General features: G+C 51.9%; 1 protein-coding gene across 1 annotated transcript; it reads right to left on the minus strand.

Annotated features, from left to right (window-relative positions):
* Nucleotides 1–2,113: 2,113 nt before the first annotated feature.
* On the minus strand, nucleotides 2,114–4,741 carry LOC130131655 (SLIT and NTRK-like protein 5). The gene has a single exon (XM_056301428.1). It carries the CDS (start codon nucleotides 4,739–4,741, stop codon nucleotides 2,114–2,116), a length of 2,628 nt encoding a protein of 875 aa, XP_056157403.1.
* Between the last annotated feature and the right edge of the window lie 8,179 nt (nucleotides 4,742–12,920).

The following is a 12,920-nucleotide window of genomic DNA, read 5'->3' on the forward strand; positions in this document are numbered from 1 at the left end:
CCAGGATTTCTAAAGAACATTTTCATTCCGGTGAAAATTTAAAAAAATAAATAGCGCATTTTGCTCGCTGCTCATCAACACAAAAAAAACGGCGTCACAAGCGCATCCTCTGCATCTTTCATAGCCCTGCTTTGCATACCGGATATTAAATGGGTCAACTCGAAATCGCAACTTAACACATCCGAAGCAACCTCTTCCAAGCCTTCGGAAACTCCGGCGCTCGCGTTTTGCTAAGGCACGAGCGTTTATATGCAGGATTTAAATAGAAGTCAAGAGAGCTGATCAGCGCGAGCCAAAAAGATATAGGAAAAAGAAAAAAAAAAGGAAAACGTGAAAGCTTTTTGAAACTTCTAATGCTTCTAATGTGAAAGTTTGCACCCGGTGCCTCTATTAGAATGCAGGAGGGGGAGAGAGAGAGAGAGCTCATCCCAGACCGGCTTCCATCTGTGTTTATATGAATTACCCAATCACTGCTCGCCGGGCAGTATAATGCTGATGCTGATGCTGCTATCATGGTATAATTGCAAAGGGGCAGCCTCACATAATGCCCCATTGATTGAAACGCATTGATTGCAATCCTCGTTGAAACACTAGCAGCCCGTTTAAGGGAAACACACATTGTCTCTTTAACTGCTTTGATGGACTCCGCCGCCGAGCTGCAATCGGTTCAGTTGCATTGTATTTTTTTTGTGTGTGCGCATTGAATACAAATTCAATGCGCAAAAATTCAATTCTTGCATTGAAAAGCAAACCCCAGTTTTTGGCTCGACTGCAAAAAAGGAAACCCCAAATCTTTAAGCACAACAGGTTAAGAAGTTTGCAAATACGAGTAATTCAAGCTAGCTAGCTATACGCATTGAAACCTCCGTTGGATCAACCCCAGCAGGTGCCCTTTTCCGGGGAGCAGAAATAGCCCTGAGTTCCTCATAAGCACATTATATGAACCTGACATCATGTTTATTTGATGACATTAACATAGTTTGGTCAATATAGTGCAATAAGTGCAAAGCAATCAAAAACAAATAAAACCAATAGGGAATAGAGAATTTGCGAATGCTTGTATAAAAATAGGTGTTACATTGATTAAAATATCAGTATTACACAACATAATTATTACTTCAAATATCATTTCTTTTTTTTACGAATTTTGCTTCGATAACATGTCAATTCTCCATATTAAGAATGAATAGCCGTATTCATTTTTAATATAATAATCTCCTTTATGAGAGCTTGTGAGGGCTTAGCTCGCCACTCCGATTCCAAAAAAAGTGCAGAAAGCATACAAAGACACTTTTTTTTTTCTTCTTTTCTTTTTTTCCCAAATGATGGAGTCTATTTTTGAACATTGGGGGCGGGGGGGGGTGTGCCACTTTCCCAAAAAAAAATAAAAACAAAAAAAATAAAAATAAAAAAGCCACTTTTACAATGCAGAGCTACAATAAATGAAACTACAAACATAAGCCTTCCTCAGAGGATCCTGGACTCTGGTGACACAGGTAATATCGATGTAGAATTAAAAGTTTGGAAAAAAGAGACATGGCAGATTATATCAATAAATACTTACTTACAGGCTACAGCAGAGAATAGTCCTACACAGTTTTGGATGATCTGCTGTACAGTGTTTTTGTCCAAGGAGTGATTTTTATAAACAATTATTTTTTTTTCCATTTTTTTTTTCTGATTCACAATATACCTTATGCATGGTTATATTCCTAAAAAAAAAAAATGAAGTTTGGGTAAGATTTACCTGTACACTTAGATTTTTGTGTGGAACTGAATCTTCGTCATAGAAAAATAGATTTTGCATCCTCGGGTGAGAGTTTAAGAAGGGCGACTTTGTTCATCCGCGTTTGTTTCAGAAAGCTGTATCCATTCCTGTAATGTCACGTCTCAGAAATAAGAATAAGATTGTTCGGCACACCCCATTCATTTATTTATTGTTTTCCATTTTTTGTTTTTCTTCTACTGTTTCTGTTTTGCTTGTTTGTGTCGTGCCAAGGCACCCTACGAGCTGAGCCAGTGTTTTAAGGAGGTTGAATTGTGGGGGGTAGGGGGTTGGGGTTAGGGTTAGGGTTAGGGCTGGGATGCTTCTTTACATTAATGACTCGGTTGCTCAGAACTGGCTAAAGGTCGTCTGTTTCTCGAGAACTTCAAGGTAATCAGGCTCAGACTGCAGTTTAGCTTTGAGCTCCAAATACTCGTTTCTGTTGGGCTCGACATAAACAGTACTGGGCGCCGTGCCGTACAGCACCGTTTCCCTTATCCTCTCCGGGTGCAGGAACTGACGCCTGACATCGAAGTTTGGGTTGTACGTGTACGACACGGGCCCCGTGTACTTGTACTCTATATTGGCACCTGCCGGGAGGGACGGGATGGCTTGATGGGGGGATTGCTTATCGGGCTCCAGGATGCCCCTGAAGAAGTGGTCGGCATCCTGCACCGGGGAGGGGTTCTCCCGTGGCTCGATGGTGCTCACGCTGTACGTAGGGCTCCGCAGGGTGCTGCTGTCCCGCTCTTCTTCCGGGTTACTCCTATATGTAACCTTGAGCTCGTGAAGGTCACGGTAATCCTCCACGGTGTTGCCCTCCCTTGACCTGTAAATGGGGTTTTTGCACATGTGGCCCATGGGGTGCGGGATGTACTCGTACACGTGGCCGGCCGGGGCCTTCACTTTGGGGCCGGAGCGGTTGCTGTAGAGGCTGTACTGCAAGTTGAACGAGCTGACGTCTGAATTATTTGTGCTAGTGCGGTCGCTCTGGGACTTTTTGCGCTTCTTCATCACCACCACGAACAGCCCCGCCGCCACGAAGACGGACATGATGAACACCAGCAGCAGGCTGAGGATGAGGACGGAGAGGGGGACGGTGCTGCTGGGCGTGTTGAACCGCTGCGGGGCGTCGGTGGTCGTGGCTCTGTCGTCGGCGGGCGCGTCCGTGACGGACGCCGTCGACACAGGGACGTCCGAGTAATCGGGGCACAGCTTCTCCGACTGGATGGAGCGCAGGTCCGCCCCGGCGTGGCGTTTGGGGGTCTCGCACACCACTTCGTTGACCACCGTGCCGGCGCTGAGCTGCTCGAGCCATATCTTCATCCCCACTACGTCGCAGGAGCAGTCCCACGGGTTCTCGAACAGATCTATCTGCACCAGCACCTTCAGCTGGTCCAAGACGCCGCTCACGGGCAGGTTCTGGAAATGGTTGCTGCGGAGATTGAGCCGAGACAAGGAGAGGCTGGAAAAGACGCCCCCTGGCAGGGTTTTCAGAAGGTTGTTGTTAAGGAAAAGCAGCTGCAAGTTAGGCAGGTGGCGGAAAGTGCCTACGTCCACCTCTCTGATTTTGTTATATTCTAAATAAAGATACTGCAGGTTCTGCAACCCATAAAACATCTCAGCCGTAAGCCTGTCCATGAGATTACCATTCAAGTACAGCCTACGCAGGTTGGTTAAATCCCCAAATGCTCGGTCGTGGATCAGGGTTATCCTGTTGTTTCCCAAGTGAAGCAAATCCAATCCGGTGGCGTCGACAAAATCTGACCTCCGCACCACGGGGATGTAATTTCCAGTCAGGTACATTTTTTTGGGATTGTATGGCTTGGGTTTGAGATCTGAAATGCTCTCGATCTTTCTCTCTTGGCAGTTGACGTTTAGTCCAAGGTCAGAGATCTGCAGATTACATGTACAGGCAGTGGGGCAGTCCAAAGGCACAGGAGATTTGGTCTGAAAAGCAATGATGGGACCATAATTGTAAGGGTTGCCACCCGGTATTCGGGAGGTGGGCTTTGACCTAGTTTTGTTAAACTGGCGCGTGCCCTTGGTAGGCCTCGAAGAGGACCTCAAGACGGCCGAGGAGGTGGCGGAGGCGGTGACGGCGGCAGGCGTGGTCTGGTAATATCCATTGGTGCTGAGCGGGGGCGCAGGCCTCACCGTGTCTTCCAAGGGCCTTCTCGGGCACAGCTCCTGCTTCGACACCTCGTCCAGGTCCCTGCCGTGGAGCCTGAAGGGCGTCTCACACACCACCTCCCCTACCAGAGCCGTGTAGGCGATACTCTCCAGCCAAGCCTTCAGGGCGATAAGCTCGCAGGAGCAATTCCACGGGTTCTCCTCCAGCTGTAATTCCACCACCTTGTCCATGTGCTCCAGCAGGCCGATGTAAGGGAACATCTTTAGCCGGTTGCCCCTCAGGTCCAAGTGCGTTAGAGGGACATTTCGGAAGATGTTGAGCGGCAGGGCAGAGAGCAGGTTGTCGTTCAAAATCATCACCGTCAGCTGATGCAGTTTGCTCAAGGTGCTGGGCTCGATGGTGGTGATGTAATTGTAATCAATCTGAAGGTATTCCAGACTCTCCAGCCCCACGAACGTATCATCCCTCAGAATGTCGATCTTGTTGTTATTCAGGTGAAGCCTTTTTAATCCCTGCAGTCCGTTGAAGGCGCCGGACTCTATTTCGGATATGTCATTGTTCCCCAGGTGCAGGATGGTTATCCCGGTGTAGTTGATGAAGTCGTTGACCGACAGCTTCTTCAGGAGGTTCCCCGTCAGCAGCAGGTGATACATGGGGAAGCGGACGGGGCTGATCTCCGTCAGCCGGACGATCCCCCGGTTCTCGCAGCTCACCGTCAGGACCCCTTCCTTCTCCTCGCACGTACACAGGTTTTGACAGATCTCCCCATAATTGTCATACATCTCGGCGAGCCTCAGAGATGATGCAATCAGAAGGATTATTTTTAGGATCCAGATATGCATTTTTCGTGGGAGAGGGCGGCCCGGCTCATTCAAGTGTGGCACCGGCATGAGGTGTCATCTATAAAGGAGGGAAAGAAAACAACAACAAAAAAAAAAAAGAAAAGAGGATGGGTTCTGTTTTATTGCTGTCACAGATAGGGTTGAAGAAGCGCCTACACGTAGGCGACATCTGCACACACAAACATTATGCATCATCAACTCTCAACACGGACGGCTGCAGACATGTTAAGGTGGACAGATATATATATTAGACATCCATAACAATCAGGCATGCAGAGAATGAGAAGGAGGCCTATTAAGGCTCGTTCATTATGCAGATGCGTTGCGTCTGCACCGGTTAGGATTATAACGTTGCAGAGAGCACGAAAAGCAGACCATCCGGTTTAGCCGTGGCGTTTACTTTGGCGACGTATACCGGATGCAACTCTACTGCGCATTTTAAGAAAGCTTCGCCGAAATAACTACACAGAGCTGAGACCAAATCCCCCCCAAAAAAAGAAAAGAAAAAGAGTGGGGGGGTGCGGGGGGTGGGGGGGAGAGAAAACCGCCGTCCGTGGCTGAAAGACCGGAGCCCTCCCGTTCATTACCTAATTGAATCCTCCGGAGAATCAAAAGCCGACGTTTCGAGACCCGCGCATCAACGAGCGAGACGGACGGACAGCCTCGCCGCACGACCGCGTGGGGGGAGGGTGGGGGGGTTGGGGTGGTGGTGGTGGGGGTCTCCTCTATTTCAGAGCTTCGCCTCAAAGTAGGAAAGAAAAACACCATCGGCGTTCCGCGGACGCGAGCGGCGACCGCCTCCCCGGAACCGGGGAGCACCTCCTCACTCACCCCGCATTGCCGACGACTCGCGAACAGTGGGGAGGAAGTGTCCTCCGTCCGTGTAGGCTGGCTGCATCCATCCGCCCGGCAGCGGGGGAACGGTCGCCCGGCAGCGGCGGTGACGAGGGGCGCCGGGCTCGGAGGGGTCAGCGCTCATCCCAGGACGCAGGAAGCGATGGAAGGACGCGTACGAGGACCGGAACGGAAACCGGGAGCATCAGCCTCCAGTAAGGCGACAGTGTCGAGCCTTTCTTCTGCCGACGGGCGCAGGGGGGAGGGGGGGAGGGAGGAGGAGGAGGGGGGGGGGCGACGACGGGAGGGAGGGGGGGGGCAGATCAGAGGCGGACGTGCTACTGTAGTCGTCCTTAAACCCGATTTCTCTCCCAAACGGCATTTTTAGGGGGGGGGGGGGGACGATAAGTCACCCCAAAATCAAGTACTTCATATCGCATCCGGCACAGAGGGGGTTTTAGATCGTTATTATCTCTCTCTCTCTCCCCCTCTCTCTCTCTCTCTCTCCCTCCCTCTCTCTCTCGCGCTCTCTCTCTCCTCCACAGGCTTGTGAACGCGCGCATATACTTAAACGCTCGCGCGCGCGCGCCCCCCCCCGCACTCGCGCTCGCACTTAAGCCCCACACGCGCTGCGAAAACGAAAGAAAACAAACAAACAAACAAACAAACGAAACAAATAAACCATTAAATACGTCAATAAATAAACCATCATCGGGCTCGCGGGCGGTCCACCCCCCCCTCCCCCCCGGTCCAACTGTTTAAATACATGGGAGCGCGTCTCGATTCATTTGTATGACAGAGTCATATAGGGCTACCGCTGTCGTCTAACCCCCCCTCCCCTCCCCTCACCCCCCCCCCTCAACACCCCCCTTTCGGGCACGTTTGAGTTGACTTTCCACATCTGACATGAAGAACATGCACGATGTCGCCGGTTCATGTTGGAAGCCGGGGTTTCTCCCCGTCGCTGAGATATTAATCATAACAATAATGATAATAATAATGATAATAACGAAAACATGATACGGACCAAATAGCGCCGCGGTGACACGTCACGGAAGGATCCACATTCTGCCGCACGTCCTCGCCATATAGACGTCTCACAGACACCAGCAGCACCACCCCCACCCCCCCTTCAACTCCGACTCGGCCGTGCTAAAGACTGGGGTAACAGCCATTTCAGCACCGAGGACAGAACCCCGAAATCCGAAGCCTCGGCTGTAACCCACCACCCCCCTCCCTCCCCTCCCCTCCCCTCCCCTCCTCCTTCTCCCAATTCAAACTGAGCGATCCCCTTTCCAAACGTTAAACACCAGAAAGAAATCGAAGGAAACCATTCTCCTCTTACCGTACTGGGTCCGGTAAACGCCAGAGCATCCCGGAAAAAAAGAGAGAGAGAAAGAGAGAGAGAAAGAGAGAGAGAGAGAGAGAAAGAGAGAGAGAGAGAAAATCACGGCTGCGCCCCTCGTCGCTGCCGAGTCCTCCGTGGAAACATTTCGTTGGATGCTCTCGCCGTCCCACCGATTTAGGAGGAAGGGGAAAAAAAAATAAAAGGAAGAAAGAAAGAAATCCACACGCGGCCCCCCCTCCCCCCCCACCTAACCAACCCCAAAAAAAAAAGAAAAAAAAAAAAAAGGAAAAGTCAAGTGTCCTCGGTGCTTTAGCTCAACGCGCGGAGCGATGAAGGGCGCCCGGGCAGCGTCTTCCTCACGCCAATAACGCGGCGGCGGCGAGCGCGGCAAAAGGGGCTGCTGCGCACTTCCATAGCCGAGGCGAGCGCCGCTCTCATCTCGGGATGTGGAAGAAAGCGGCGAAGAAACTAAGTTCACACACGCACACACACGCACACGCAGAGAGAGAGAGGGGGGGAGAGGGGGGAAAGAGAGAGAGATAGAAACACACGCACACACGCACACAGACACAACAAGGACGCGTAAAAAAGCCCCCCCCCCCAAATAATCCCTAGTCAGACAGGACCTGCCACGTGTATTTCAACGGTGACTTTCATCCATGCATGTGCAATGACGACGAGGAGGCGGCGAGCGGCGGAAGCAACGCATACGCACGGATCCCCTCGCGCTGGATTGGACCGCGCCGCGGTGCGTTGTGTTTGTGTTGTGTTGTCTACCGCCGGTGGTGCGGCGGCGACTTGCGCCGGTCGGCCGAATGTCTCTTTATATCAATCGCCCGCCGCCCGAATCGACCGGGACTCATTGGATGTTATTTCTCCTGCACCCTTGGGTGAGGGAATAAAGAATCCGATACACCCCCTCCCACACACACACGCGTGCGCGCGCACGCGCACGCACACACTGCCGCCCCCCCCCGCCCCCACCTCAAGACGCGCAACCGTTAGGATACGACGTTCAGATCCCCCACCGGCGCTTCAACTGGTGGAACTTGATCTCGGGCTGGTTGCAAAAAAAAGCCGACGCGATCCCTGCGCAGCTCTGAAACAATTATCACACAACGGCGGGCGGAGATGACGCGTAAAAATGCATAACCACCACCACCCCCCCTCCCCTCCCCTCCACTCCCCCCTCCCCCCAACTCAGAACTGTCACAGCTGGAAAGCCAAAAGGCAATTTAACCCGCACACTACTCTTTGGGGAGGTGTATGATGATTCGGGAGGGGGGGGGGTGGTGGTGGTGGTGGGGGTGGGATGATGGAGGGGGGAAGACCCGCAGAGGGCAGCACAGGGATATGGAAGAGAAAAAAAAAAAGGAATAAGGCGGCATATCCTGGAACCGTCCATCACTGCGCGTTGCACTCTGAGCCGGTGCGTTGTGGCAACCGAAAAAAAAACAAAAAAACAAAAAAAAATTTACATTTTTTTCATTTAAGCTAAAGTCCCGCACCGAGATCCGCATCTGTGTTTGCTCGTGAGACCTGGTCACATACCGCACGCATGTGCAGCGTGCCCTAAATCAGTAAATATAACATTGTCGGCAGAGCTTTCGGGACCAAGCGCCACCTCCGATCAAACCACAGCACCACCCGAAATACCACCTGCAAGCCACCAGCTTGGAAAGCCACGGAGTAAATGTCAATCGCTTACATGAGCACGTGCGTGTGCGCGCGCACGCGCACGCTGGTGTATTTGTGCAGGAACGCAATCCCGCCTCCAACGCTTTACCCGCAATACTACTACTATTGTACCGTGACAATACTGACCCAGCAAATCCAGAACTTGGATTATTCCAATATCTTAACGGTTGTGACGGGGCTTGGACAAGTTCTCAGAGCACAACACAACATGTCCATTCGCCCGGCGTGCCGCCGGCGGTTGGCGTGCCACGGGTTGCGAACCCCGCCGGTCCGAGAGCATCGCAAGAAGGCAACGCATTCAGACTCACGGGTCAGGTGTTGGTGACCAAACACCGGGGCCGGACTCGCATCTGCGAGTGAAGCGAATACAAAGCAACGGAGCCGGTGAGGGGAATGAGAATCTGCAGTTTGCCCTCTTTGCTTGCCACTGGTTCCAGCTGCCACGGCGCATAATGCCACTGAAGGGGGGCTTGTCTCCGGAAGTCGGAAGCGGTTGCGAGGGACACTGAGCAGAGCGGGGGGGGGGGGGAGTCTGCAGCTACCAGCACTGCAACTGAGAGGACAAGGCAGATAGTCTGCAAAGCGGACCAGCAATGGCTCCGGGAATAAAAGCATGACATTGGGACCATTTGGAGATTGTTTCAACTGCCCTGCTTGTGTGTGCGCGCATGCGCGCAGTAAACTTGGATATTTCTAGCTATGTTATGCATCACTCCTCTCTTCCCTAATGCAATATGACCCGGTCATTTCCAAGCAGAGGGTGTGTGTGTGTGGGGGGGGGGGGCAGAAACATGTCAGTACTGACACTGTCCTTGTCTTTGTGCCTTTAGACTGAACCCCGCCACGCTCAGCTGGCTTTCAACAAGACTCCAAACGTTTGGCATTGCTTCAAATCCTCCCGCCAGTCCGGTCGTCTCTCTGACTCTAGGAACTTAGTTGAGCTTCTCGACGGTCAGGCAGCCCCCGACCCGTTGTTGCTGAAGGCTTTGGTGATTGGACAGTGGACCATACTGAGACTGTCCCCCAACACAGAAACGACCCCATAGGTCGTTTGTACAAGCAGCTTATTACGACCTGTAGTTACGTTTTAAAGTTCCGATCCCGACACAAAAGTGGACAAGGTACAGAACCTCGTCAAACGTTATGGTTGATACTTGTTTATTTATACTTGAGAACGTTTGTAGTTTGACACATTTTAGCAACAGTAACGAGCTGCTAATTACGCAGAACTCGTTTTTGCGGACATTGGGACGTTATCATCGTTCATGCAAAGTGACGGTGTAAGCAAACGCAGCTTGGGAAGATTTGTGAAGAAACCAACAGTTTACAGGGGTATAAACAGTTCTCGCACGTGGTACAAATTAGCCATTTTAAGCTACGTCCTCGCGGTCCTCCGTAATTACAATAGGTTGCATTCCCCGTAACGATGGCTCGTTTTGATGGAGGACTTGTTGGGCAGTTTAGGAAGCGCTCCTGTGGGTCGTATTAGAGGGTGGGAACAAACGACCTATGTGGTCGTATGGGTTGGAGGACTTGTTAAGGCGGGAGGATCACGCTATCCCCCCCCCCCCCAGTTGCACCACCGAACAGGCTCCCCGAACGACCAGAGGAGGCGCTAGTGCAGCGATCAGGAAACGCACCCACACCCGGCTTTCCACCCGCAGAAACGGCCGATTGTGGCTGTAAGGACGCCCGACCAAGCCGGAGTTTAACACGGGGGCTCGAACCGGCGATCCACGTGTTGGCAGGCAACGGGATAGACCGCCACGCCACCCGGAAGCCCTTAATGTCGCGTTTGCGTGTGCAATCCACACAAGCAAAGCCCAGCACACACTGTCCGCCAACGTCCTGCAGGTGCTTTCATGGCGTGCAAGAGACGCTTTAAATCCCCAAATTAGCCCTGCGTGAAAGATGGCCTGAATGTACAAACGAGATCTGAGAAAGAAAGAAAAAAAAACGATAACAAAACGCAATGTAAGATTACGCCTAATCCCCTCTGCGCCAAACACTGCTAATACTGCTGCATGGCCCTAAGCACGCAGCATTTCACCAATTCATGGATTATTTCACCCCCCCCCACTTTTTTTAAAGAAGAGCAAATCAAGTCAAAGCCCAAGCTATATGCTCTCGCCGTAGGACTGAAAAACTTTTTTTTTTATTAAAAAAAACATCTAAATGAAGCCTGAACCGAAAATTGAATTAAATCTAGCATATGGTGGGCTGCCATGTCCAAAGAGATTTCCCTCTTAGTCGGTATTGTGTGGTAATAAGTCAACACTCATGCTGTCTTTCGCATGCTGGGAACAACAAGGAGCGGACGAGGCATCCGTGCCGCTTCCTCCCCTAAAATTAGCCACGGAGTTGCATTAAACGATCTGTAAGACTCTGGCTCTGTAATCGTCTTAACAAGTGGTCTATCCTGTGGTGGTGGGGGGGTGGGTGGTGGTGGGGGGGGCGAATCACTATCCTGTGGAACTGCGGCTGGAGGAAAAGCTGCGGAGGAACTTGTGCTGATGCAGTAGGGGTGCTGGCCGCCTCCTTTTGAAAGGCTACTCCGGCTGGCTCCCCAGAGAGGCATCAAAAGGATGCAGGGTAGTTGTCCCTAAATCACTTCTTACCTCACATGACTTGTGTGTCTGCAACAGCTGATGTGTGCACCTCTGCTGAAACGCCGCGTACTGTACTGCACTCTTGTGTGGTGTGCGCGTGCGCGCGCGCATTTGTGTGGTTAAAGGTGCACATGCGCTCTTGAGCCTGCGGAGGGAGGTAAGGGGACAAAAGAAAGAGAGGGCATTTCTCCCCCCCCCCTCTGCAACAGATGCAAAAACGGTCCGGTTGATTTCAAAAATGATTTGTTCTCCATCAACATCCAATTTCCCTACAAAAGATCCATCGCGAGGTTAATGGCACGTGCACTCCCGCCGTTGATCACCCCTCGCGTTGCTTTTCTTCCCCTGTGCCCATGGGCAGAATGAGAGCAGAGACTCCTTGTAGGGCAGACTCACCTTGTTGGCGGATATTCAGCGTTTCCACCCCATGCAGGCGGAATTTTAGGATAAATATCTCTCACCGTGTGTGTGTGTGCGCGCGTGCGTATGTGTGTGCGCGCGCGTGCCTGCATGCTGGTGCTTTTAAGTGCCTGTGTGGTTGGGTATATGAATGTGCAGACACCTCTTCACAAAGGTTTAAGGGGTGCATATGGGACGTCCGGGTAGCGCAGCGGTCCATTCTGTTGTCTACCAACACGGGGATCGCCGGTTCGAATCTCCGTGTCACCTCCGGCTTGGTGGGGCGTCACACAATTGGGTGGGAAGCAGGATGAGGGTATGTGTCCTGATGGCTGAACTAGCGCCTCCTCTGGTTGGTCGGGGTGACTGTTCGCGAGAGGAGGCGGAGGCGGCGGCGGCGGAGGAGGAAGGGGAGGAGGAGGAAGGGGAGGAGGGAGAGGAAGGAGGGAGGGAGGGGAGGGAGAGGAAGGAGGGAGGGGGGGGGGGAGGAAGGAAGGAAGGAAGGAAGGAAGGAAGGAAGGAAGGAAGGAGGGAGGGGGACTGGGGTGAATAGCGTGATCCTCCCACGCGCTACGTCCCCCCTGGCGACACTCCTCACTGTCAGGTGAAAAGAAGCGGCTGGCGACTCCACATGTATCGGAGGGGGGCATGTGGTAGTCTGCAGCCCTCTCCGGATCGGCAGAGGGGGTGGAGTGGCTGGGACGAGTGGGGTAATTGGCCGGATACAAATGGGAAGACTAAAAGGGGGGAGGAGGGGGAAGAGAGAGAGAGAGAGAGAGAGGGGTGCATATGAACACGTGTGTTCCCATGTTAGTTGATGTTCAGAAAACACCCCCAGTTACGACCGGGGCGGTGACAAACGATCAGGCAATTACACACAAATGGAATCGCACGCGCCAGCGAGCTCAACATGTATCTTTTGTATTAACCGGGCGTCTTTTCTTAATTGAGCTTTGCGGGTTCCTCTTGTGTTTTTCATGCTATTTTTATTTTTATTTATTTATTAGATAGGTTTATAATCCTTATCGCGATGGGACCAGTTTCAGACGCAGAGCTTATTAGAGAGCTGACAAATCAGCGAAACCCATTCCGGTGCTTTCAGCGTCCCGTTTGTCTCGTGTCGGACACACACCGGAAATGCTTTACACAACCGAGCCCAGCCTGACGTCATACAAGCGTCACGAATACGAGAACGCCATCTGTTCACATAGCACGTCGACCCAAAATACTAGGAAGGGCCAAACAAAACGAGAAAAGGGACAGGTGAATACAAACCAAACCCGCAAAGTGT

The sequence above is a fragment of the Lampris incognitus genome, chromosome 21, assembly GCF_029633865.1.
Source record: "Lampris incognitus isolate fLamInc1 chromosome 21, fLamInc1.hap2, whole genome shotgun sequence".
NCBI classification, from domain to species: domain Eukaryota; kingdom Metazoa; phylum Chordata; class Actinopteri; order Lampriformes; family Lampridae; genus Lampris; species Lampris incognitus.

What these genes read in the sequence shown, in the direction of transcription:
- LOC130131655 (XM_056301428.1), bottom strand. Translation starts at nt 4,741, where the DNA reads ATGCATATCTGGATCCTAAAAATAATCCTTCTGATTGCATCATCTCTG.